This window comes from Malus sylvestris, chromosome 16 (assembly GCF_916048215.2).
Source record: "Malus sylvestris chromosome 16, drMalSylv7.2, whole genome shotgun sequence".
Lineage (NCBI taxonomy): Eukaryota > Viridiplantae > Streptophyta > Magnoliopsida > Rosales > Rosaceae > Malus > Malus sylvestris.
This window is the reverse complement of record NC_062275.1, coordinates 32,696,050-32,724,024: the sequence shown is the minus strand read 5'-3', so window position 1 is coordinate 32,724,024 and position 27,975 is coordinate 32,696,050. Positions and strand designations below refer to the sequence as shown.

Sequence of the window (27,975 nt, the reverse complement as noted above, 5' to 3'; positions counted from 1 at the left end):
GCATTATGCACATGGCTACGTCACCCTTACGTGACTGCCAGCATGCCCTAATTCGGATCGGGGTGTGTCACATTATACTTGTTACGTTAATAATATATCAATCTGTTGTTCCAATCCTTTTTATAGTCATTTATGCTTGTAATCCCCATTATCATGTTATGCTTTTATTATCATATCTCATTGTTTTATTATAATGCATCATCTAGTAAGATTATAAATGGGAGATTCACAACAAGAAAAGACAAAAGAAAACTATAATCAGTGGTCCGTGCAAGAGAACAACATGTTGTTACAACTACTTGTTGAGGCGGTAAACAATGGATGGTGTGATGCTAATGGCATAATAAGTAAGTAGACCATAGAAGCCAAAATTGTTCCCATGCTCAATGAAAAACTTGGGTGTAAAAAAACTAAAGATCATGTTAAGAACCATATGAAAACATTGAAGGGTCGATTTCAATCAATTTGCCAGCTTTTTGGACATAGTTCTGGATTTGGTTAGGACCCTATCACAAAGAAGTTCACAGCTAGTGATGAAGTATGGGAAGGCTTCCTTAGGGTCAGTTTTTTTTTTCTTTAAAGAATATATTATTTACACATGATGATCTTTCATGTTTATACATTTGGTATTTAACAATTTATGTTTTTGTTTTTGCTAGTCTCACCCAAAGAGTCAAGGTATTTGCAAAGAGACATTTGCAGACTATGAAGATTTGATGACTGTTTTTGGTGATGGAACAGCTAAAGGAAATAACTTGATTGGATTGGGCGATGATACTGATGCCACAACATATAGAGTTGAAGAAAGTAGGCCAGTTAGAGTAGACGAATTTCCTCCCTTTGATGAGAACGTCGAGCAACTTGATCCATTATTCCAAACGCCATCATATGCATCATCTTTCCTAGATGCAAATTTTGAGGCTCTCGCTGCTACAACCATAGAAAAGCTACTTCCAAGGAAAAGATCTCAACCTATGTCCGAACCAAATTAAATGGATTCGATTGCTGCAATTGCCACTGAAATTCAAGGAATTCTTAGCATAATGGCGAAAAAAGAAAAAGATAGAGAAAAAAAAAGAAATGGAGAAAAAAGAAGAGGAGAAAATCAACATTGTGTGGGATGCTATCAAAGAGACTCCAAACTTGGATGCTCCTAGTCATTACAAAGTAGTTGCGTTGGTTCAAAAATTGGGAATGAAAAAAGAGTTCTTGAAAATGACACCAGAAGAACGCTCAGAGTGGAAAATACAATATGGAGTGAATGCGGTTATTTTAGATTTGTTTACATCTTGGAGTATTTACTTTTGTTTGATAACATGTTGACTTTGGTTTGGTTATTTCAAATTTGATCTTGGAGTATCTAATTTGTTTGATAATAAGTTGACTTTGGTTTAAATGATAGAAGAAGTAGTTTGTTTATTTGCCCAAGGTATTTTCCCATTCCATTGGTATTCTTAATATGGAATATTAATGCCATGGTTTGTATAAGTTTCGGTTATTTCCTGAGTTCTTATTTTTCTGTATTTCGAAATAGTACGAAGAGTATATTTCATAGCTGTAAAACTTGCACTTGATATTGCAAGGTGTGGTACTAGTTTGAATTGGCTTTAATTATCTCGTTCTGTATTTCCTTAGCTAATAAATGAAGAGAGACTATATACTAAATGAATGCTCGACCATTAAAAGCTACGATGTTGAATAGTTGGTTGCTTGATTCGTGTTGTGAAAGCAAAATCATGTATCGTACTTCGATATTTCCCCACTGCTTATCTTTTGATATCTTGCAGAAGAATGAGTTATTTGCATGAGAAGTAGTTTTTTTCTTTACCTTTCTCTCTATTAGACCACCTCCAATGGTGGGCTAAATACTAAATTCCCCCCCAAAATTCCCCCCCGGCACTCATTCCAACCCAAGGGGAAAATGTGGGCTAGATGCTAAAAAAGGAAGTAAGGCCAGAAACCGCCCAAATTTAGCCCAAAATCGGAGTGTGCCCCACCAAAGAGAGTGGTTTTCAGCGTTTAGGCTCCAAACCCAGCTTGTGGACTCGCCAAATGCGCGCTCCTTCCGACCTACCGGGACCCACCCACGTGGGCCTGTCAGCCTTGTTCCCCAGAGCTCCAACGGCTCTTTCGATCGAATGGCTATGATCATCAGGCCGTTGGTTAATCCAATGGCTTAGATTCAAATTTTTTTATTTTATATTTATATATTATTGAATTCAACGGCTGTGATCGAATATAATCAAATCTAACGGTAAAAAAAATATCTAACGGCCCAAATTTAAATCCAAAGGCTAAAATAATTATAAAAAAAAATATTTAACACAAAATTCACCCAAAAACTCTATAAATACCTATGTATTTGTTCAAACATTCACACAAAACTCAATTTTCTCCTACAATTCTTCCAATTTATCTTTCTACCATTTCTTTTCATTTCCAAATTGTTCAACATGGCAATAGAGCATATTAAAGGTCGTAATTGGACTTGTGAGGAATATGTTGCTTTATGCTTGGCATGGGTTTGTGTTAGCGAAGATGTTGCTTTATTAATTGTCAGTTGTATTAAGTTTATGTAGTTTAATAATTATGTGGTTTATGAATTATCGGTTGTATTAAGTTTATGTGGTTTATGTACTTTATTCAATTTATGTCTTATTAATTATTGTTTCTATTAATCTAGATGCCTTATTGTACTTATTATTCCTTGGTTGGTTTTGTGCCATCTACATTGTCATGCTATGCCTTCTTCTATCACCCATTGATGAGATGTTGAGGATTTTTAGGAAACAAAAACTCTTTGAAAGTTGAAAGATTGGTGAATATAGAGGATGATTGAAGGTTGAAAGGTTGTGTGATCAACTAATATTGGACATATGTTTATATAGAGGATGATTGATGAAAGTTAAAAGTTTGGTGTTGAACGGTTGGTGAATTGAAAATTTGGTGTTGAACTGTTGGTGAATTGAAAGTTAGCCCAAGGTTGAAAGATTGGTGGAAAGTTGAAGGCTTGCTTTGTGGAAAATTTAGTGATTTTTCAATATTTATCGGAATTTAAATATTTTTAGATTAAAATGTTCATAAAATTAATTTACGATAGTCCACATATTTTTTTTTTAAATTTAATTTAAGAAAAAAAATAGCTTAAATTCATTCTTTAATGATTCCGGGATTAAAAGGAAAACTAATGAAAAAGGTTTCAAAACTTTAAGTTTTAACCAAAAAGCACCCACTAACTCTATTTAATGATAAGGACAAGAGAAAGAAAAACAATTAAAAAATACCTAACAAAACACATGCAAGCCCTGCACCTCTGTCAATACATGATCCACCACTTACAACCCTGACTCTTTCTTATTTTCCCGCCATGGAAGCCATGGAAATCGATTCGGAGAAGAACTTCCATAGAAAGCATTCTGCCTACAACTTGCTAGTCCGTACTCTCTCTCAAGAAATTTTAATTTTTACATCAACTTGTTTGTTTGTCGAGAAAACACACGAGAAAGTATAAATATTTTCATGCTCAATCGAAAAGTTCAGTTCTTTTTCTAGGGTTTTTTTAGCAACCGTTCCCAAATTACGAGCCAGAACTGACATTTGCAGAGCAATTATCATGAAATTACTACTTAATTTCTAATTCTTGTATGGGTCAATCTACGAGGGTGATGAACGTGGGAAAATACTCTTTTATATTTTTTCTTCCTTTTGGTTTTTCTCTATGTTCTTATCTGTTCTTTTGTTGTTTTATCCTAGTAGTCCAATTTTTCTCTTTCTCTCGTCATCGTTCCTAGATGTTATATTTTGCTGCTTGCTACACTTTCTGCTTGCAGAGTTTAAATTCTTTAAAAGCAAGTAAACTTCTATACCCATACATCTGCACTTCATATTTTTACCTGTTGAAAGAGTGGAGTTATCAAACTGAATTTTTACTATTTGGATTAGCTATGCCTATCTCATATGGACCTCAAACCGGCTCATATTTTTACCTGGAGATCGATACTAACCATGTTGATCCAAGTAGAGTACAAGTTGAGAAGAAAAGAACCCAGATGGATGTGACGACGGTGCCTCTTAAACAGTGTAATAAGTTAAGTTTCATAAACAATGTAGTAAGTTTCATAAATAGTGTTGTAAGTTTTCATAAATAGTGTAGTAAGTTTCATAAACAGTGTAGTAAGTTTCATAAATAGTGTAGTTTCATAAATAGTGTTCAGTTTCATAAACAGTGTAGAGGTACTACTCGCATCTTGTTTTTTTTTTATTATTATTATTATACATTGTGTTCTTTTCATTAAAAATTAATTTTTTTGTCCTTTTTATTAAAATTTAGTTCTTTTTCATGAAATAAAGTTTATAGCATGGTTTTTTGTTAAAATAAACTTACTATAAGCCTTTTTCATTAAAGTTCCTGCTAAATTTTAATCCAAATGGTTGGAGCTAAAAATGTTTTTTATGGGCTAAAAAATTTGGCTTTTAGCCCAACCATTGGAGTTGGTCTTATGTTCTAATAGATATAGTTTTGCTTTTTTAGGTGATTCTTTATATAATGTCTGAAAACATGTCTAAAGAGGAAATGGAAAGGGAAGATGAAGAATATCATGAAGCCATTAAGTTACTATTGATGGCAGTACAAGCAAAAATTCAAGTGCTAAATGCGTTAATGGTTATTATACATGATGATCATATTGAACGTCCATTGGCTCGACGACCTATTAGTAGAATTGGATATGATTATATTAACAAGGTATTGAATGAGGATCCTCAAGAATTTCGAGTGCTATATAGGATGTATCCGAATGTTTTCTTAAAGCTATGTGACGTCTTTACGGAAAAGACGCATTTGAAGGGTACAAGATTTATTTGTATTGAAGAAATGGTTGCTACATTTCTACTCATTATTGGTCAAAATTCTCGATATTGCCAAACTCGAGACACATTTCGGTGGTCACATTTTACAACAAGCAAAAATTTCAACAACGTTTTGAAGGCCTTGAACACAATTGCACCAGATTTGATGGTCTAACCTAGATCCATGGTGCCAACTAAAATAAAAGAAAGTACAAGATTTTACCCTTATTTTAAGGTTAGTAATTAGTACTTATCTTAACCATGTCTTGATTAAACTGGTTTCATAAGCATATTCTTAGCTATTATTAACTCTTATAGCTAGTTGAAAACTGTTAAACCCCACCCGCGAATTTATATGTAATTTTATAATTTTCCAAAGTTTTATTTAATTTATCATTTTAGTCCCCTTTCTTAACCAAATATGGACCCTCTATCTTGATTCTCAAACTCCCTCAAACTGCAATGTGGCAGCACCCTAACTAACCTCCCTTTTCTTTCTTCGGTCCCCCACCCCGTGACCCCTCTTTCCTTCTCTCTCTTTCTCTGCACTTCTATCTCTCTCTCTCTCTCTAAACCCTCTCGTCTCTCTCATTTTCTTTCCCGTGAACACACACTCACAGCTGCATCACCTGCGAAGAAGGCATCATCACCATCAACCTCGCCTTTCTCTCCCTTTCTCTCTAGGCGCAGCTGGGACTGTGGAACCCAGGAACTCTCCGGCGAGTTCCCTTGATTTTCTGATTAGGTAAGCTTTGTATTACCTTAAATTTGTCTTGGTTGTTGCGTGGTTGAGATATATTAAGCTTTAACTCGTCATTTTACAAGGTTTTTAAAGGAAATTGGCTCGAGTGTGCTAAACCCATCTCTGATGAGCCCGTGGCTGTCAAGGGGATTTCTGGTCACCTCCGGCCTTTTCATGGCAAACCCAAGGTATAGAAATACTCCTCTTACCTTCCTCTACGTTTTGGTACCTAATTAAGAGCCTAAGTCATGTGTTTGCTGTCGGTCGGAGCTGTAGAAGCTCCGGTCTCCTTCTCCGGTGAGCACCAGGCCTTTAGGCCGTTCTCAAAAGGCCAAGGGCCTTAAGCCCATTTTGCTTAACCCCAAAACCTTCTCAAAATCAAGCCTTAGGGCTGTGTGGGTCTGGGCTGAGCCCAGAGAACCCTGAAATCCTAAACCCTTTCAGAACAGGCCTTCGGGCCTTGGGAAAACTAGGGCCTTCGGCCTGTGGAGCAAAACCCTAAACCTTTGGGCTTTAAGACCTAAGCTCTAATCCGGATCCAAGCCCAAACCCTTTCCTTTTCCAATTTTTATTTTAATTATTTTTGTTACAATTTTTTTAAAATGAGGCCCTTGGGCCATTTATGTTGGGACTCTAAGCCCAAAACCCTTACTCTAAACCCATTAGGCTCTAACCATCCAACCCAAATCCTTTAGACCATCTCCAAACCTGGGCTAAAAGCCAAATTACCCCCCCCCCAAAACACTCTCCAACCCATGTTAAAATTTTAGGCTAAATGCCAAATGTTATTTCTGGGCCAAATACCCCCCAGCTTTCCCCCCGGGCTAAATGTCAAATGTTTATCGGAATTTAAATTTTTTTTAGATTAAAATGTTCATAAAATTAATTTACAATAATCTACATATTTATTTATTTTTTAAATTGATTTAAGAAAAAAATTAGCCTAAGTTCATTCTTTAATAATTACAGGCTAAAATTTTAGGGCAGAAGGGTTGGGGCAGAAAAAATGTTTCTGGGCTAAAAGCCAAATTTTTCGGGCTAAAAAATTTGGTTTTTAGCCCAAGGGTTGGAGATGGTCTTAGAAAACCCTTTTATTTATTTATTACCTTTTTGTGCTTATATGAAGTTGCTAGTGAGGAAATTCTTAATCCTTATTCGCACAACTCTACTGCTAAGGAGTATCTGTGAGTAGACCTCTTCTAAAACTACATGATTTTATAGTTCAACTCATGGAAGAAAATGCCGATAATATCAGCGAAATATCGCCTATATTATCGGTTTTTCGCGCAATGGATATTTAAATAGGTATCCAAATGGTTTTCGTCAAAATATCGCGATATTATCAATAATATCGATAATATCGCGATATATGCGATATTATCGAAACAATCTCGTCGGAAAGGCAGCCAAGGCTGCGTCGTCGCACTACCCAGATCTATTGCAGACTCAGACCTAAGATCTGCGCCTCAACGACGCCAATTCCGCCGCCGTTGTCGAAGTCGCGGCGAAAGAGCTCGCGGAACGGATCGCAGTTGTAGATCTGGAACCCGTGGTCTGTCCCCACGGCGAAGCAGGCGTGGTCTTGGTTGAAGCAGACGTGGAACAGAGACGGAGGCGAGCGTGGCGCCGGCGGGGTGGGCTCCGGGGGGGAGGAGAATGGGTGGTTATTGTGGAGGTTGAGGTTGGGGTTTGGGGGCGATTGGGGGTCGTGGTGGTCGTCGCTGGAGTCAACGACAGAGGTGGGGTTGTCGTCGGTGGGATCAGTGAGGAAGGCGGAGGCGGAGATGAAAGAGTGCGAAGAGAGAGAGAGAGAGAGTGAGAGCAGAGATGAGAGAGTGCGAAGGCAGAGGCGGAGGTGAAAGAGTGCGAAGGCAGAGGCGGAGGTGAAAGAGTGCGAAGAGAGAGAGAGTGAGTGAGAGCAGAGATGAAAGAGTGTGAATAATATGCGGTGGTTGTGCAAGTTGAGGACACAAAAAATTGGGTAATGTGAGATAGCAGATGTTGACGTTTTTGGATAGTTTAAAAATTGAAAACCATGGACTTTGAGATGGTTTTAATCATGAAAACCACCCAAGGTGGATGGGTGATGGGAAATAGCAAGGTGAGGTGGACGGTTTATAAAGTGGAATATATATATATATACATATATATATCTTATATAAATTATAAATTATTGTTTTTTATTACAATTTTACATAATTTAAGAGCATCTTCAATATAAATTTTAAATAAAACCCCCACAACCATATAATTCTTAAATAAATAAATAAAGGGTAATAAGTCACTCATGTATCATACCATGCAATGTATAAAGTGTAAAATGTTATACTAATTCATAATATATAAATGATTATGGTGTGTTTAAACTTCTTTTATTAATTACTACATATTTTTTACACTCACAATGTTTGCCAGCTCGCTATATAATCAACTTAAATCGGTTAAATCCATCATGCAATGCATTTCCTTCCAATTTTTTGTGATAAACTAATAGATAATTGACTAAATAAACATCCTGCAAAGTTTCAATAAAAATTTCCAAGTTTTTCTTACAATTTCCGTGGTTTCCATGTAATTTTTATCGATATCGATATTATCCCGATATTTCCATCGATATTTCCGTGTTTTCGGACTACCGATATTTTCGATATTACCGATATTTTCTTCCTTGGTTCAACTGCATAAATGAATAGCATGTCTTACGAGTTTATAATTTGATTTTATGTTAAGCATGTTTATTGAATTTGTTGATTTTCGTCTCATGTTTTTAGTGAAGAATTAATTGTTGGCCTATATTGAGCTATAGTTTGATATATCGTATTTTCTATAAAAACCATGAACTGGTAAACTATCTGATGGATGACAATATGATGCTAGAACATGTTTTAGAAATCCCTCTTTATAGTATAGACGATGGATGACTTTATACTATGAAGTGATTATTTATGAGAGGCGTAACTATTTGTGCGTACCTAGTGGACACTATGCCACCTGGGGTGAGGATCTGGTGTTGGCAGTTAGGCTGTTAGAAATAATCCCTAGCAAAAGGTTGAGGGACATGGAGACAGGCATTGGGCCGAGAGGGAGTTATCACTGGCTACAGGCACAGAGACTTAGGTGCAGGCATTGGGCCGGGAGTATTATTATTCAGTGATCTTAATGGCAACACACTTCGCTTACGAGACAATTTGTGAGACTATTGATGCTTTGATTTCCGCGATGTGTCTTTTGAGATGTTGATAACATGCTAGGGTTTTCAAAGAAACCTATCATTTATTATGCTAGTAGTTTTTTTATTATTAAAACTTTGGGGGTTAGTATGTTTATACCTGTTTTTATATTATGTATGTATATAAACTTAGTCCACTTACCCTTATTTTGCGCCTCCTTTCAGGATTTAGAATCGAGACATACGATCCCTACGTCAATGCTTTCGCATTGGCATATTCGAGTCCTCTCGATTTAGGACCTACATCCTCTTATTTATTTAATTTTATATTAATTCTTTTAGAGTTGTAGTTAGTTGTATGCTCTGAACACGTTTCTAAATTTTTAACTCATTGTATTTAAATTCACAATCATATTTACTTCTTATTCTTACCTTTTGTATTAATTAATGACTTTCGTCACCTTCAGGTGTTAGTAGGATGAAAATTTAGCTCGTAAAGAGAAGGAAATTGTTGATCAAATTCTCTGCAATTCTCTAACCCCATGTAAAGAATTATCTCACAATTCATGTAAAATTCACTCAAAATCTCTGAGAATTCCTTTTTTTTTTCTCTCAAACTCTCTCAAATTCTAGATTTAAATTCCCTGAAACTCTCTAAAAATCCAAATTGAATACCACCCCCCTCTAAATTGTCCATCCATGAACACAATCCAAAGCCAAAAACTTGAAATTGTCTACGACAAAACCTCAACTGAAATTCTCATCATATCATTCATAGCTGGAAATTACACTACTGAGTCTGAACATACAATGATTAACTGCTCACATACACAGAGACACAGGGGTGAGTGCTTAGAAGACCACTCGAAACTGGGGCGCGTCGGAGCCACTAGCGGGGAGGATCTCCCAGCGGCAGGGCTCCAGGTCTTCGGAGACCGGACAGTACCCGGCGAGAGTGACCTTATCGGCTGAAGCCGCGACTGATCCGAACTCGAAGACGGTGATGTTGGCGGCGGCGGGGGGTCGAGGCACCTCAACGGCGCCGTTCATGCCGGGAGCAGGTTCGGCCGGTTTCGGATCCGGGCTGGTCTTGGTTAGGGGTGTAGACTCATTCCCTTTCCACCACGAGAGCAGACTCATCGCTCCCCCTTGGACTTTGTCGCTGCTGCTCTTCTTGTTGTGAATTGTGGGGTAAAATGGAGTTTTTGATGCTTTGCTTGGGAACATTGGCGGCATATCCATCCACACTCCGCGCAGGTAGGATTTTTAAGAACAAAGGAAATATTATTGGGCTTGAAAATCCACGAAATTACGGAAATGCCATTGGCTATTTAAACGCTCTGAGAAGTCTCAAGCCTTCAACTGGAGCAAAATGAGGGAGTTCATTGATACTGCAGGTGCAGGTAAGTGTTTGATTGTAATCCGATTTTGTGCATCTCTCTCTGCATATTAAGGCTGGTTTGGAAGTAAGGTGCTTAAAAAAAAAAACATCCATAAAAAAAAGCTGTGAGGGTTTTAGATGTTTGGTAAACTAAAAAAAAGGCTTATTTTGAAAGCTGCTGTGAGAATAAGCTGAAATCAAAGGAAAAAGCTGAAGCTGCTATTTGCAGCTTTGGAAAACTGGTTTTTTTTCAAAGTACACGGAGCTACAGTGCTCCTTTAATGAAAAGACCCACTATCAGATTGTTTTTTTTTTCCAAAAGCACTTTTACAAAAAAGTTTACCAAACACTCCGCTGATTTATTTCACATCCGCTTATTCTCACAGCACAACCGCTTATTCTCACAGCAGTTTTTTTTTTCAAAGTACAGCAATACCAAACCAACCCTTAGTATTGCCTGAAATCATTCTTGTAAACTGATCTGGATTCAGTAATTTGTGAAAATTAATTAATTGGGTTTTGTTCTATCTGGATAGTTATTATCTTTGGGTAAATTTTGGTTGATTGGACAAAATTTCATCTGTTGATTATTTTATTAGAAAGAACAAAATTTCATCTGTTGATTATTTTATTAGAAAGAATGGTTGCAGGTTTCAGTAACGAGATTTTATATATATGTATATGTATGTATGTATGTATATTTAACTGTATGTGAATGTATACATTATATATACTAAAACTTAGTTGAAACCGGCACTGTTCATAAATAGTGAAAGGGCGGAACTGCCCCTGGGTCAATCATTTGTTTTCCTTTGTCTGGCCTGCTTCGTATGCTGAAATGACGTTTTTACCCGTGTTGTCCGCGTGTCCGCCATCCTTATTCTCTCGACTTCGAGAGTCTTCTTCCCCACAAAAAAGTGGTTTCCAAGGTTTCCAAAGTTGCGATCGGGGGGTCAATAATTCAGAGTGTTATTCTTTTTTTTTTTTCTGCCTAAGATTTTTGGGTTGTGGCTGAACTTTGGCCGATTTTCAACCCGTTTTGGTCGCGGCCCGTCATCAGATCGCTGCAGAACAGATGTTATTCAGCTAAGGTATATTTTATAATGGTTGTCTTTCAATTTTTATTTTGGATTTTTGCTTATTTGGAAAAAAAAAAACCTAACGATTTCATTGTTCTTTCAGTTGTGGTGCTCTGTTAGGCCTTTCCCGGCTAAAAGAGCATTTTGCATTTTGGTTGCTCTGTTAATAAATCTGACATTTGCTAGCACCTGTGACGCTGCTCTTATATTCTGGGTAAGTTTTATGTCCTGCTTTTTTACAGTTTCGAAATGCATTAATAATTGTAGGATTAAAATGGATTTATAATTTTTGGGAAGAAATGAGAGGATTTGTTGGAATTTTGGAAAGTTTTGTCTTTCTGTCTTAAGAACAGGGAGAGGAAGAATTTTAAAACTTTTTGTGTTGTTAGTGCTGGAACCTATGTGTTTTGTTGGGAAATTGATGATATGTAGACTTATTAGAATTTTGGAAAGCTTTGTCTTCGTCGCTTTTATCCGGCAGAGGGAACACAAACATGGAAAGGAGGACAGTCAACATTAGTTTTAATTGTGGTTTTAAATTTGTTTATGCTGTTGGTGGTAGAAGTTTTTATTTTGGATTGATATGCTGGTTGTCAGATTTTGCCTGTTTGAAGTTTATGTTTTTAGTTTTAATTTTTTATGAAAGTAACTTATGTTTGCTTACCCGGCGGTGGTTACTTTTATGTGCATTGTACGGGGTTTTAGTGTTTGAAGCCCTAGCCACATAGGTTGGCCAAGTCAGAAAAATCCTTAAATCAGCTTCAATCCAACTCCTTTCTTTGCTTTGCTTACATAACAAATTAACCAATTTTGTTCCGTTTTGATAACCTTTTGAAACATTTGGTGTCTGCATGGAACAATTTTTCAAATTTTGGTTTCTTTTATGTTTTGCCTGCTCTGTCTACGCTAACAATTTGGTTTTCTTTTTGTTTTCAGCATGTGATGCTCTTTATTTTTTGCAGCTTCAATGTACAGCCTTTAAAACCATTTGTACTTCAGGTACGTAATATGACCCTTTCATCTTAGGCTTTTTATTCAAACAAGTTTATATTTTCCATGTACTGCAAAAATTATCTTTGTTATTCTTTTAAATAGTTTTTAACTCCGTCTGTGTAAGTTTATCTTACATTGCCGGTCCCAAGCCCGGGTAAAGGAGGAGGGGGAGGGCGTCAGGTAGTCGACATCCGGCACTCCTCAGTTACATCGAATCCTTATGAAAATAAATCCAGAACGAAATCGCGCTAAAGCTAGGGCGTCACCCGTAAGTGGCGCGTTGTGTGGCCCGAGCACAGTGATAAGTGAGCAAGGGTCGCTGTATCTCCATCGGCACCCGGATGCAGTGTTAAATGAGCAAGGGGGCCATAGAAACTTCTTTTCGAACGACTCCACTCAAAGTTGTTTGGGAGCATATGCTCCTATCAACTTTACACAGGACACACAAAAGAAGTACTTTGATCCTATTGGACGGGGGAGGGTGAAGAAGCTAGGACAGAAGGGTAGAGTTCAAGAGAGTAGAATGCGTTTAGGAACGTGGAATATAAGAACCTTAACGGGAAAATCTATTGAAGTAGTGGAAGTTATGGTGAGGAGAAGGATAAATATTATGTGCCTACAAGAAACTAAGTGGGTTGGTCTTAAGGAAAAGGATCTAGAAAACTCAGGGTTTAAACTTTGGTATTCGGGCACAAATAGAACGAGAAACGGTGTTGGCATCATCGTGGATAAGACCTTGACACAAGATGTTGTAGATGTCAAGAGGGTAGGAGATAGAATCATGGCAATCAAGATTGTAATAGGACAAGAACTTATCAATGTGATTAGTGCGTACGCACCTCAAGTAGGGTTGGATACGAGTTCGAAGGAGAAATTTTGGGAAGACCTTGGAGACTTGGTGCAAGGAATTGCCCAGACAGAGAAGTTATTTATAGGAGGAGATTTAAATGGACACGTGGGCAGGGAGACAGGCAACTATGGAGGTTTTCATGGTGGCCATGGTTTTGGGGAGAGAAACGAGGATGGGGAAGCTATCTTGGATTTTGCAATGGCATATGATCTCTTCTTAGCCAACACCTTCTTTAAGAAGAGAGAAAAACATATGATCACCTACAAGAGTGGGTCGTCAAAAACACAAATAGATTTTCTTCTAATGAGGAAAGGGGATCGTATAACTTGTAAGGATTGCAAAGTTATACTGGGAGAGAGCTTGGCTAATCAACATCGCTTGTTGGTGATGGATGTACATATCAAAAGAGTGAGAAAAAAGAACAAGACTTGGAAGTGCCTAAGGACTAGATGGTGGAATCTAAAAGGAGAAAAACAAGTCATTTTCAAAGAGAAAGTAATCACCTAGTGTGGGTGGGATAGAAAGGGGGAAGCTAGCCAAAGGTGGGATTCCATGGCTAGTTGTATCTGAAAAGTAGCAAAAGAGGTATTAGGAGAGTCCAAGGGCTCTGCTCCACACCAAAAGGAATCTTGGTGGTGGAATGAGGAAGTACAAACAAAGGTGAAGGCTAAAAAGGAATGTTGTAAAGCCTTATACAAGGACAGGACCGATGAAAATGGTAAAAGGTATAGAAGAGCGAAGCAAGAGGCGAAGAAAGTTGTGAGAGAAGCTAAGTTAGCAGCTTATGACGACATGTATAAGCGACTAGATACCAAAGAAGGAGAGTTGGATATCTATAAACTAGCTAGAGCAAGGGAAAAGAAGAGAATGGACCTAAACCAAGTAAGGTGCATCAAGGATGAGGATGGAAAGGTTCTTGCTACAGAGAATGCGGTCAAAGACAGATGGAAAGGTTATTTTTATAATCTTTTCAATGAAGGACATGAAAGGAGTACTTCTTTAGGGGAGTTGAGTAACTCAAAAGAGTGTAGAAACTACTCCTTTTATAGTTGAATCAGGAAGGAAGAAGTGGTTGTAGCTTTGAAGAAGATGAAGCATAGAAAAGCAGTGGGCCCATACGATATACCGATCGAAGTGTGGAAAGTCTTGGGAGAGATAGGTATAGCATGGCTCATTGACCTTTTCAATAGGATTTTGAAAACGAAAAAGATGCCAAATGAGTGGCGAAAGAGCACTTTGGTGCCTATCTACAAGAATAAGGGCGACGTACAAAATTGCATGAACTGTAGGGGTATTAAGCTAATGAGTCATACAATGAAGCTCTGGGAGAGAGTCATTGAGCATAGATTGAGGCAATAGACACGGGTTTCGGACAACCAATTCGGGTTCATGCTAGGACGCTCAACCATGGAGGCAATCTATCTCTTACGAAGATTGATGGAAAGATATAGAGATGGGAAAAAGGATTTACACATGGTCTTTATAGATTTGGAAAAAACGTATGATAGGGTCCCAAGAGATATTCTTTGGAGGATTTTAGAGAAGAAAGGAGTACGAGTAGCATATATCCAAGCTATAAAGGATATGTATGAAGTAGCAAAGACTGCCGTAAGAACTCATGAAGGACAAACCGAAAGCTTCCCCATAACTGTAGGATTACATTAAGGCTCATCCTTAAGTCCTTACCTTTTTGTGTTGGTAATGAATAAGTTAACAGGACATATTCAAGATGATATTCCTTGGTGTATGCTTTTCGCAGACGATATAGTGTTGATAGATGAAACTCAGGAATGGGTAAATACGAAGCTTAACCTTTGGAGAGAAGTGTTGGAATCTAAAGGTCTTCGCCTAAGCCGATCAAAGACAGAATATATGGAGTGCAAGTTCAGTGCAAATGGAGGCCAAAATGAGTTAGGGGTGAGGATTGAAGATCAGGAAATACCAAAGAGCGATCGTTTTCGCTACTTAGGATCTATCTTGCAAAAGAACGGAGAATTAGATGGAGATCTCAACCATAGAATACAAGCTGGATGGATGAAGTGGAGGCGTGTTGTGTGACCGCCGTATGCCACTGAAGCTCAAGGGAAAATTTTATAGGACGGCAATAAGGCCGGCGATGCTTTATGGCATAGAATGTTGGGCGGTGAAGCATCAACACGTACACAAAATGGGTGTAGCGGAGATGAGGATGCTTCGTTGGATGTGTGGGCACACGAGAAAGGATAAGATTAGGAATAAGGATATCTGAAGTAAAGTAGGAGTAGCTGAAATTGTAGGAAAATTGAGAGAAAATCGGTTACGGTGGTTTGGACATGTGCAAAGAAGGCCTACTGACGCTCCAGTTAGAAGATGCGACTACGGGACAGAGGTTCAGGGCCAAAGGGGTAGAGGAAGACCTAGGAAAACTTTGGAAGAGACTCTAAGAAAAGACTTAGAGTATTTGGATCTAACGGAGGACATGACACAGGACCGAGCACAATGGCGTTCTATGATTCATATAGTCGACCCCACTCAGTGAAGAAGGCTTTGGTGTATTTAACACAATACGTTGAAATGAAGCAAAGCTTATTTATTGATATCTCCGATAAGTTACAAATATGTACATATACATGAGTCAAAATAAACAAACAAGAGGGAGCCTTCACAAAGGTTGCTTAGGAGAAGTCTCAGCAGTCGGTAGAGCCCCAGAAAGAGAAAGCACCGGAGGGGGATCATTCGGAGCCTCAGTACTGGACAGAACCCTAGAAGGAGGAGGCATCGGAGGTTGATCATTTGGAGCTTCATTACGCGGTACAGCCCCAGAAGACGAAGGCAATAAATGCCTTTGGAACAAACCCCAAACCGCTAATGATCAAGTAAAACCTGACCATCAGATTCCTTCATCTGGTCAAGCTTCCTCTTCATGTTTGTAGCATAGTCATGTGCGAGCCGGTGCAACTGTTTATTCTCATGCTTGAGCCCTCTAATCTCCTGTTTGAGACTCATCACTTCAGCCGCCAATGATTCAACTTGGCAGGTTCGAGCAAATAGGCGTTGGGCCATATTAGACACAGAACCTGCACACTGAACACTTAGAGCCAGAGAATCCTTAACAGCCAACTCATCAGACCGTTTGGAAAGTAGTCTGTTATCTTTGGGAGTGAGAAGGTTTCTGGCCACCACCGCAGCAGTCGTATCATTCTTCATCACGGAATCCCCAACAGTAGGAGGACCAGTAGGGGATAAGAAGGATGGGCGCCATATGTTGTCTGGAGAAGGCGTGGCTGCCTCTTCAACAAGGTTCAAGTCAAAACGACGGTCGAAGGGGCCAGACATTTTCAAAGGTGTTGAAGAGAGAAAAGGTCGGACAAATCAAGATCTTAGAAGTGCAAGAATGGAGCTTCTACTGGTGAAGATTCAAGTGTGCTTTGGAACTTAATGCCAACCTCTATAAAAATCTGCACTCGACGGAGCTTCAGAAATCGAAGAGGCGCCTGCCTAGAAATCGAAAAGGCGTTTGCTTTCTCAAAAGCTGGTCTACTCAGAGACCACGAGGGCCGATCTCAGAAATCGAAGAGGCGTTTGCTTTCTCAAAAGCTGGGCTGCTCAAAAACCACGAAGGCCGATCTTAGAAATCGAAGAGACGCTTGCTTTCTCAAAAGCTAGGCTGCTCAGAGACCACGAGGGCCAATCTCAGAAATCGAAGAGGCACCTGCTTTTCTCAGCCTTGTCAGCACCTGTCACATGCACACTCAGCTTTGCTGAAATTACGGGCATTCTGTTGAAGATTTCTGGTGAAGTAGAAAGCATGTGAATCTTACTGTTCAATCATCCACTTTCCACACGCACCATCAGCTCATGGGTACCACAGATAACTTTGCCAAAGATCTCTGATAAAGTTTAGACATGTGAAGCTTGCAGCTCTCACTACATCGTTATGACCAAGAAGGGCAAAATAATAGCAAAGAAACAGCACTAACAAAGTTTAGACACATAAATTTTGAAGGTCTAGCTACCATATTATTACCCACAAGGGTAAAGGAACAGCACCACTGCTGGATAATTGGAAAGTCCCTATGTGTCAACCTCTATGCTCCGTGGCAAGGTAGACTAGCAAACATGCCCAACCTTTACTCACATTCGAGAAAACATTCCCAACAAGATTGATTGCTCCAAAATCGAAGAGGCACCTCCGAATCAAGAGAGCCAGACTCCCAACATGATTACTTTCTCAAAAATCGAAGAGACACCGCTCTCCGAATCTCGAGAGCCAGACTCCCAGCAGGATTGCTCTCTCAAAAATCGAAGAGGCACCGTTCTTCGAATCTCGAGAGCCAGATCCTCGACAGTATGCTTGTTCGAAAACCGAAGAGGCACCGATTTCTCAACTTTGAGAGCCAGATCTCCTTGGATAAAGCTTGTCTGTAATCTTCACACACAATATCAGCTTTCCAGATACCACAGACAACTTTTTCAAAGTGCTCTGACACATGTGAAGCTGGCAGCTCCCACTACCGTGCTATGACCAAGCAGGGTAAAGGAATAGCATTACTACTTGTTGTTAGAAATATGCCCTGAAAGTCAATCTTTGGAAGAAACCTTTTAGGACAAATAAATCGATGTATAGATGAATCTTATACATCAAATGGCAAAGATACTAATTAGGACTATCTCAATAAACGATATATGTCCTAAATAGTGTATCCATGGACAATGGATCGATTGAAGAAGTAATCTAATGATGTTAAACTACAGAGACCTTCTTCACATAACCAAATGTCCAAAAAGGTTCCTGGTCATTGGATTGTCGAAGGGATACTGACAATGCTTAGACCGGTACATACTGTGTCTGCTTCAAATGGAAGGATGGAAAGTCTTATCCCATTTGTGTTGTGACACTAAGACAAGTATGTAGGTGCTCATTAAGGGAATGAGTTCACTGAACACAATCGAACGAGAGTACTTGCATGGAGGTCTACTCACATGTCAAGCAAGTAACTCTAATGGTTGGAATAATGTAAGTAGCCCTTTGACCTGAGGCATCGTCGTTGTCTTGTGGTTAAGTACTTAATCTTTGATTATGTCAAAGTCTCCCCATTCGCGGGTGTCCACGGCATAATTGGGGTTAAGCCACTTAGTCATGAAGGCAAGTGTATGCGCAACAAGGAATCTCTAATCCTCGATAAGAGAGGAAGAATACTCTAAGATATGATTCGGGAATCTTCGGCCGAAGTATCGAGCGTAATAAAGGAAAGCGTTCCTATACGACTCAAAAGAATCATATAAGAAGGAATAATCACATTAGGGGTTTGACGTAATATTTCCATACCCTAGTAATGTGATTGAGAGTATTGTTTTAGAGAAGGATCGAATTACATTGTAATTCCAACTGAATAGGTTCTCCGAACAAACTTCTACATTAGCTTGGGTAGCCATGATATATGGTTAGATGTCACTCATGGCTTGTGAGTTCTTCTAAATGATTAAATGTAGTCGTCAAAGAAGAAGGTGAATTAAAAGTATGTTTTAATTCACTAAGTGATTGGATTAAATATAATCAATTGGATTGGTGCCAATCACCTCACTGCCTTGCTAATTAGAACCTAAAAGATTGTTCACCAATACACTATTGTAGTGAGTAACTAATGGATGATGGAAATAATTAATTGGATTAATTAAGTGTTGTGATTAATTTAGAAAGTCTAAAGAAATCATAAAAGCGATAAAGATCGTTTTGGGCTTAAAGAAACGTTCTGGTTTAATTGGGCCCATTGGGCCTAAACTCATTGGGCTTTTATTCAAGCATTGGATGACTTGAAATATATAAAAGCCCAAAGCCCAAATCCAACACAAGAGGCCGGCCACTTTAAGTGGAAAGGGAGAGATATTTAGTCAAGTGGTTGACTAGGTTTCTTTTTGTCTATATAAGGAACTTTATAGAGATATTGTTCATTAGGGTTTTTGAAGTGTTAAAACAACAAAGAGGCAAAAGAAAAATAGCTCTCTAACACTACAAAGGCCGGCCACCTTAGGGGTGTTTTTACTAACACATCTTTCACCCTTTTGGTTATTCCTTCATCCTTCTCACTACACTAGTGGGTGAGGATCTTTAGAGGTTTCCTACTTTGGAAACTTGAAGAGAACCTAGGAGCACTCATTCTAACAAAGTGGAGGAGGCAAGGAGGGAAGCTAGGCTCAAGGAGTTCAAGGAACAAAGGGCTTGGAGGTGGTCCATCCTTGGTCTCAAGTCTAGATCAAGAGGTATTAGACTAAACCTTCACTTTGTTCTTCTCTAAAATTGTTTTGATGCATTATATATAAACCTATGAACCTTGAAGGGGATTTGCATGACTATAGCTTTGATAATTTGTTATAAATGCTTCCGCTGCTTTCGTATATTAAATTTGATTTGTATATGCATATTAGTCATTTTGAAATTCCTATATGTGAAAACTCATAATTTTCCCTTCACTTGTTGATAAGGAAACTCCTATATATGTCGACCTCCATCCTCAACGGACAGGCAGACTTGCAAAAATGTTCAACCCTTCCTCATATCTGAGAGGGCACTCCCAACGAAGCCTCTCGAAATACTCAGCTTTCTTTCCCCCCGATAATCCCTCTGCAAACAAGCTACACCAGAGCAAGAATGTCTCATATCATCAGGGTTAAAAGCAAAAGTATCCCATATCATGCTTTTTCCCTGTCTTTTCCTTTGACCTTGTTCTTACCTGCAAGACAAGGAGAAAGAGAGCAATCAATCAGCACTTGGAATCAAGCTTCTAGTTAGGAACTAACTGCCTGGAACCCCGTACCTGATTACTTACCTGGCATTACTCTCGAGTACTCATCTTCAACATCTTATGCTTCCAGAGAAGATACCACATCTGCCTGAGAAACATATAGGGAAAGTGAGAAGGATACAAGGAAGCATGTGGAGACAAGCGTAACAGAACACGTGCCGATACATCCACTACTTTGTCAACAGCAAAAGTATCCCATATCAGCAGGGTCGAATATACTCTAGATTTGATGGACTTGTTTTGACCCTCAAATTCTTCAGTCGGCCTTATACTCTGGAAGAAACTAGAAAATCCTCCAGCCCAGTTCAAGAATAAGCCTGTGGAAAGTTACTTCTTCAAAAGCAAAAGTATCTCATATCATCTATTCTCATTTTCTTCTCTTTATCCTTCATGCTGCCTGCAAGATAGGGAGAATGAGAACAATCAGCCGGAACTCAAAATCAAACTTCTGTTCTGGGACTGATTGCTTGGAGCTTTGATTGCTTACCTTGTCTGTCGCCTCTTTCAGCAGATCCCCTAGCTCGGCGACTTGGGGGACTCCTACTACATGATTTGTATCGCGCTTGACCAAGCCTGAAACTACAAGTAAGCTTCAAGTGAAATTGATACATTACCTTGTGCATCTCCACCAGTTAAAGATACCACCCTTGGATGGAGGAAGAGTACTTCCAGAGAAGATGCCACATCTACCTATGAGACAGATAAGGCAAGTGAAGACAAGAGCTTGAACCTATGTCATTTGTACTAAATCATTCACTTGTACTCACTAAAGGAGAGCTTGAACCTATGTACTTGTGTAAACCCTTCATAATTAATGAGAACTCCTCTACTCCGTGGATGTAGCCAATCTAGGTGAACCACGTACATCTTGTGTTTGCTTTCCTGTCTCTATCCATTTACATACTTATCCACACTAATGACCAGAGCAATCTAGCGAAGATCACAAACTTAATACTTTCTATTGTACCAAAGTCCTCACTGATTTTGTGCATCAACAATCCTTAAGTCCTTACCTTTTTGCGTTGGTAATGGATGAGTTAACAGGACATATTCAAGATGATATTCCTTGGTGTATGCTTTTCGCAAACGATATAGTGTTGATAGATGAAACTCATGAGGGGTAAATGCGAAGCTTAACCTTTGGAGAGAAGTGTTGGAATCTAAAGGTCTTCGCCTAAGCCGATCAAAGACAGAATATATGGAGTGCAAGTTCAGTGCAAATGGAGGCCAAAATGAGTTAGGGGTGAGGATCGGAGATCATGAAATACCAAAGAGCGACCGTTTTCGCTACCTAGGATCTATCTTGCAAAAGAACGGAGAATTAGATGGAGATCTCAACCATAGAATACAAGCTGGATGGATGAAGTGGAAGAGTGCATCCGGCGTGTTGTGTGACCGTAGTAGGCCACTAAAGCTCAAGGGAAAATTTTATAGGACGGCAATAAGGCCGGCGATGCTGTATGGCACAGAATGTTGGGCGGTGAAACATCAACACGTACACAAAATGGGTTTGGATATGTGCAAAGAAGGCCTACTGACGCTCCGGTTCGAAGATGTGACTATGGGATAGAGGTTCAGGGCCGAAGGGGTAGAGGAAAACCTAGGAAAACTTTGGAAGAGACCCTAAGAAAAGACTTAGAGTACTTGGATCTAAAGGAGGACATGACACAAAACCGAGCGCAATGACATTCTAGGATTCATATAGCCGACCCCACTTAGTTTTTCTTTTAAATAGTTTTTCTATTTGTTATTGCATGATCCAATGAGTTTCTTCCTAGATAACATTGTAAAACAAAAAGATCATCCCACTGAAGGGAAAATATGGAAGTGATGATTATTTATCCAAATGATCAAAGCTGAAATAACTGAGCAAATAGTATCTCTGTGTTACACAGAGACACCTAATCAGCTCTATCGGATCCATCTTTGAACATCCTTTTTCCCATATTTACATTAGAATCAGTACAAAACTGGCTTACATATCATTTTACACCATATTCTCATTTGTGATGCATTTTTAATACTGGTTTTCAATTTTCTCCAGTTCACCTGATCAAATTTGCCTACAATTTTTACCCTATTTTTTATTCATTCAAAGATAGCTTGCTGCAAATTTGACAATCATTTTAGTCGGTATAAAACATAAATTTACTTCTTAACCTGCTTTTCCAATCTTTGGACATCATCTTCTTTTTATTATGTATTGTACCTTTTGTTCTTTCTGTCTGTTCCCATCTGCTTGAACATCAAACTAAAGTTTTGTTTTCCTCAACAAATTATCAGCATGGATTCCCATCATCTAAACTCTTACCTCAACTAAGTGCACAGCTCTATATGTTTTTTAATTCTTCATATCCAAACGGTATATATGCATGCTTATTAAGAATCAAATTACACAACTTTACATTTACAATTGTATATTGTTTCTAATAGCTTATATAATTTTTTCTTCGTTTTCCAGTAACATCGTATCACAACATGGTCTAATGATATTCAATATAATTGGACAAACTGTTATAGACCAGTTAATGCCAATTTAAACCCTTCTAATAAGTTACAGTTACATTATGATATCGAATTTCAACATCAAATGTATATTTTTTTTACTTCAAACATTTCGTTAATTATTAATAATCGTTTTGACTTATTATATGCTCACTCATAAAAGCAGTTATCCTCTTATGCATAATTCTCGACCACAAATTTATATCAAAATTAAAACACTTCTAACCTTAATTTATAGTTACTGCAGTATATTCTCTGTGCACATCATTTTCTTCTTCAGTTTCTGCTATTTTTTGTTCTCTGAGTTATACATGTTACCAGTGTTCACAACTAAATCGATTACACAGACCTGACTACAGGTATGCCACAAATTACATCACTTTTTGCCAACACTCAACTTCTTTTTCTTATTATATTTTTTGTGTTTAAATAGCATGAACATACTAAAAACCTATTAATTACAAACTATCCATTACAAGTTTGCATTGGCTGTTTTCTTCTTTTATGTCCAGTAGTTTTAAGACCCGCAGCAACGCGGGAACTGCTAGTTATATGCCTGAAACTCAAACTCTTTGATGTTAGTTTCAATCAGGATTAACAAACCATGAATAAAGACCAACGTTCACTCCTCCTCAGCTCCTCATCTCGCTTCCCGCCTCCACAAGGTCCACATTTCTCTCTCTCTCGCATTTTCCCTTTCCTCTCAACGGAATTCGGTTTCTGGTTTGTTAATTTTGAGATGTTGACACCAGGTGTGAAACTATCGTATGGAACGGCTGGCTTCAGAGCTGATGCCTCAATCCTCCAATCCACACTTTACAGGGTGGGAATTTTGGCTGCTCCAAGGGCCCTCAAGATCCAATCAGTGATCGGCCTGATGATCACAGCATCTCACAACAAAGTCTCTGATAATGGAGTCAAAGTTGCTGACCCGAGTGGTGGAATGCTTTCTCAAGACTGGGAGCCATTCGCTGATACCCTCACCAATGCTCGTGATCCCCAACAGCTTGTTCATGTCTGTTTTTCTTTTTCTATATAGCCTTTCTGTGTGTGTGCGCGTGCTCACTCCTTTCTTTTCTTCTTGTGAATTTGTGTACAAGGCTGATTGAACTCTTGAACAGTTGATAGCTGAATTTGTTGAAAATGAAAAAATCGCAGTCGATGGAGCAAAATCCGTGGAGATATTGTTGGCAAGAGATACAAGATCCAGTGGAGAATCTCTGGTTGAGGCTGCTAAACAGGTATCTTCTCTTTTACCATTGCATACCATGCAGTTTCTAAATCGTTTTACGCTCCTCATTTCTTAGCATTTGTTCCTTTAAAGGGAATCAGTTCAATTATTGGAGCGGTTGCCCATGACTTGGGAATTTTAACTACTCCACAACTACACTGGATGGTTCGTGCTAGAAATAAGGGTTTGAAAGTATCAGACAACGATTACTTCAAGCAGTTTTCAAGCTCATTTAGGTTAGTTGGAGCTAGAGTTTTGTGTAATGAGTTAGTTTGATCTTTAAAAAAATTCATTGTTGTTTGAATGCCTTCATTAAGTGTTTTGTGTGGCTGGTTAGGTGCTTGGTAGATTTGATTACTAGTGGAACTCATCCCAGTGATGTGGATGACAAGTTGGTTGTGGATGGGGCAAATGGTGTTGGTGGAGAAAAACTTGGAACTTTTGAAGACGATGTTGACTGGTTTGGTTATTGAGATTCGGAACTCCGGAAAAGAAGGAGCTGGTGTACTGAATGAAGGAGTTGGTGCTGATCATGTGCAGAAAGAAAAGGTCGTTCCTTGTAGTTTTGGTTCACAGGATGTTGGGATTAGGTCAGTTATCTGTGGATTGTGAAATGAATTTTGATTATCAGTTACTTAAAGTAACTTGCTTGAAATGCCTGCATCATAGAGATATTGCTGGAGAATGACTGATGATTGCATTATCCTGACAAATTCTGTTGTGTACATATGGATGCAAGTACATATACTACGTTAATGAGATTATGAGATAGATGGGAGAAACCCTGAATTTTGGTGGCTTGTTGATTTGTTATTATTATCGTATGCTTTATTGCAACACATTGGAAAACATTACTAAAGTTTGTCGTACTAGCATACTACTATTGGAAAACTTGAATTTTGATCCGATTTAACAACTTGTTGGATTGCTTACAATGGATGTATCTTTTCATTGATGCAAACATTTGTTGGCTACGATACAAGTTTGGTTTTATTTTAAATATTTTTTACCCCAATACTAGTTTGGTACCAAAGGATGCCAGTGTGCAATATCCAACCATTGTTTCGGGGTTTCAAACTACTTAAATTTTCTATTTGGTCAATTAGTAATGCTCAACTACTGATCTAAAGTGTTACATTAGATGTCAAAGGCAGGGACTAACTGTATGGATGGTTCTAGCTTTTCAGGTGTGCTAGTTTGGATGGTGATGCTGATCAGCTTGTATATTTTATTGTGCCATCTAGAAGTAGTAATAAGATTGAACTCGTCGATGGGGACAAGATTTTATCTTTGTTTGCTATATTCATCAAGGAGCAACTAAGCATTTAGAGTAAGGAAATAGATGTTAATGGAAATAATGATTATCATCCATGGATTATCTCAAACAGTTAGGCCTAGAAGTCACTTTTACTCCTACAGGAGTGAAATACCTTCATGAGAAAGCTGCCAAGTATGATATTGGGATTTACTTTGAAGCAAATGGTCATGGCACCATCTTGTTCTCAGAACATTACTTACGCTGGTTAGAGACCAGGACTACTGAGCTTTCTGATGCATTTAAAGGTTAAAGCAGTCTTTATCCACTACATTAGTGCTGACATGATTGTCCATTACCTATCTAAATGAAGAACATGATTGTTTCTTTTCAGGTTCAGAACAGCATAAGGCAGCTTTGAGAATCTTGGCTGTTAGTGAATTAATTAACCAGGCTGTTGGGGACGCGTTGAGTGGGGTACTCTTGGTTGAGGTCATTCTGAAACATATGGGGTGGTCGATACAGAGGTGGAATGAGCTTTATCAGGATCTACCCAGTAGGCAGCTTAAGGCAAGTTTCCTTGGTCATCTGTCTATCTTATGGTCAGTTTATTGTCTTTATGGTTGTTTTCTTTTCGGGCTTTCTTGTTATCTGTTTTGAAAATTAATTGAGTTTCCTCCGTATTCTTGTTGGACGCAACGTGCCTAGAATCTAATTCTTCTGCTTCACAATTATCAGGTCAAGGTTATGGACAGAACTGCTGTTGTTACAGAAAATGCAGAAACTGTGGCTGTGACACCCCCTGGCATTCAAGAAGCCATTGACGCTGAAACCGGTAAGTAGATTTCTCCTTTTATTTTTCATACAGTTCAGTCCTTTGCTCTGCACGATATCCGTGTTGATTATTGGTCTGCACCGTTAAGTTGATTAGCAGTATTTGTTTGTTGCACAGGAAAATTTGCCATTTTTCCTAATTTTACTGGTATATACAATTTACAAACAAATTTTTGAGGATTTTCCCTGTTGATTGCGGTTAAATACCCTAGAGGCCGATGTTTTATACGACCATCAGGAACAGAAGATGTTATACGCGTATATGCGGAGGCATCCACACAGAATGCAGCAGACAGCTTGGCAAAGTCTGTAGCAAAACTAGTAGACCAGTTTCTTGGGTTTGGAAGCTCCTAGTGATCAACTTCCTTTTTCAAACCAAAACTGACCGAATTATTATGTTGATGAGGATTTATGCTGACTTACATATTTTCTGTTATTCTTGTTGTCACTGCGGTGGATTGAACCTGTAAATGTAGAGAACGGCGTCTTCCCTAGCTTGTATGATTCTTAGACATGTAATATAAGGCGCAGACAAAAATCCAGAAGTGCGAAAACATTGAATGCGTCTTATAATTTGTTTTCTTTTTACATTGTTTCTTACTGATGCATGTTCCCAGTTCACAAGTCACAAAAATTAGTTGTTGATGTGTAGATTCTTGTTCTTCAGTTTCGCCTACGATTTGTTTCATCTTTATTAACAAACTTGAGAGTTCTTGTTCACTATACAGGCACAATAATCTCCCGGAAAAAAGTTTGTCGTGTCAACTAAGGAAATGCATCAGCAAAATGTATGAAAACCTAGAGTCACATTTCTCAGATGAAACACAATGTTTTTGAATCTGGGTAAATTACTTGTCCATAAAACTAGAGTCACAGCAGAACTTAACTCTTTTTTTTTTTAATTATTTTTTTTATGGAAAAATAAAACTTCATTAAAGAGAGAAGCCCCTCACACAGCCGGAGCCATTACAATCAAATAACAGGGCTGAGTTTGCTTCGACAGGAAGACAAGGATCCCATATACAAAGATTATCCATTTTCAGCCCAATAGACGCCATAGCATCTGCAACAAAATTCGTCTTCCTGAAAACATGCCCCCATTTGATATCCTGGAAGAAAGAGGCACACCACCTGATATCTTCAATGATAGACCTCAAGTTCCACGGCGTTTCGCAAGCACCACGAACAACATCAATGGTAAGTTTTGAGTCACCCTCCACACACACATGCGTCAAGTTTCTCCTCCTAGCCCAGATTAGTGCCTCACACAGCGCCATGGCCTCAGCAACATTGATGGTAGAAGACCCCAAACTCATAGCACCAGCGAGAATAGGTTTACCGCTCCAGTTCCTGATAATGAAACCTCCCGCCGCCAAGGAGTTTGACACCGAACCGTCGAAATTTATTTTAACATATGGGTACGATGGACAATTCCATTTGATCACTTTATCATCACTTGTTACCAGCGTATTTTCCCAGCTCTTCACATTATCCTTGAAATACTCATTAACCATAGCCATAGCCCGGATAAAAGCTCTGGTATGGATATGCCTTTCTTTCCTGAAAATGCATCCATTTCTACCATTCCAAATCTGCCAGCAAATAGAAATAGCTTTGCTAAAATTGCTTACAGCATTCGAATTTTTGTGAGAGAGGTTCACAAGCCAATCACTTATCTTGAGGTTGATATCAAAATTTGATAAAGACATATCAGTGGCACAACTCCAAACCTACTTAGCATACTGGCAGTGGAGGAACAGATGATCAATATCTTCCTCTTGGTTGTTGCACATGGGGCACTGAGTATTTATATTGGGAACGAACCTGCTTAGCTTCTTTCTAGTTTGAAGTTTACCTTTGATGAGACTCTACGCAAATAACTTTAGTTTGGGAGGCAAGACTTGCTTCCACACTCTATTTATAAGGTTTTGAGATGGGGAATGGCCAAGATCCTCCATTTGAAACCAAGTTGCAGATTTTACCGTGAACTTACTATTATTACTAGGCCCCTAGACAACTGCATCCTTGGAAGAATGAATAGGAATAGGAATATTACAGATTTTATTTGCTGTATAGGTGTCTATTACTTGATTTAACCTATTCTTATCCCAGTGCCTGTCAACAATAAAATCAGCAACCTTGATCTCCCTATTGAATTTCATGTCCTTGATTTTCTGGGATGAGATGAAAGAGAGGGTGAGGAAAAACCCAGTTGTGAGTCCAGAAAGTCCAGAACATGATGTCCTTGCCATCACCCACCTCATACCCCTACTGATAATGTCTCGGGACCCCAGGATTTTAGGCAA

At 38.7% G+C, this 27,975-nt stretch overlaps 3 protein-coding genes, 1 non-coding gene and 2 pseudogenes across 4 annotated transcripts in view; 4 read left to right on the top strand and 2 right to left on the bottom strand.

Annotated features, from left to right (window-relative positions):
- Positions 1 to 14,728, top strand: part of LOC126606740 (uncharacterized) — a 47,343-nt gene extending 32,615 nt beyond the window's left edge. Inside the window, exon 2 of the mRNA XM_050274127.1 lies at positions 12,385 to 14,728. Within this exon, the coding sequence (XP_050130084.1) occupies positions 12,433 to 13,569 (1,137 nt within the window). The 5' untranslated portion in view covers positions 12,385 to 12,432 and the 3' untranslated portion in view covers positions 13,570 to 14,728. The remainder of the gene's footprint in view (positions 1 to 12,384) is intronic.
- Positions 218 to 7,449, top strand: LOC126609298 (uncharacterized protein At2g29880-like; annotated as a pseudogene).
- On the bottom strand, positions 9,507 to 10,064 carry LOC126606744 (uncharacterized). The gene has a single exon (XM_050274131.1). It carries the CDS (start codon positions 9,999 to 10,001, stop codon positions 9,612 to 9,614), a length of 390 nt encoding a protein of 129 aa, XP_050130088.1. The 5' UTR covers positions 10,002 to 10,064; the 3' UTR covers positions 9,507 to 9,611.
- A 6,937-nt stretch (positions 14,729 to 21,665) lies between the features above and the next one.
- LOC126609450 (small nucleolar RNA Z103) lies at positions 21,666 to 21,768 on the top strand. Its single transcript, XR_007618165.1, has one exon. It is a non-coding gene; the product is annotated as a small nucleolar RNA Z103 (small nucleolar RNA).
- A 1,064-nt stretch (positions 21,769 to 22,832) lies between these two features.
- Positions 22,833 to 26,320, top strand: LOC126606739 (phosphoacetylglucosamine mutase-like; annotated as a pseudogene).
- A 136-nt stretch (positions 26,321 to 26,456) lies between these two features.
- LOC126606743 (uncharacterized) lies at positions 26,457 to 27,731 on the bottom strand. Its single transcript, XM_050274130.1, has one exon. It carries the CDS (start codon positions 27,376 to 27,378, stop codon positions 26,602 to 26,604), a length of 777 nt encoding a protein of 258 aa, XP_050130087.1. The 5' UTR covers positions 27,379 to 27,731; the 3' UTR covers positions 26,457 to 26,601.
- Between the last annotated feature and the right edge of the window lie 244 nt (positions 27,732 to 27,975).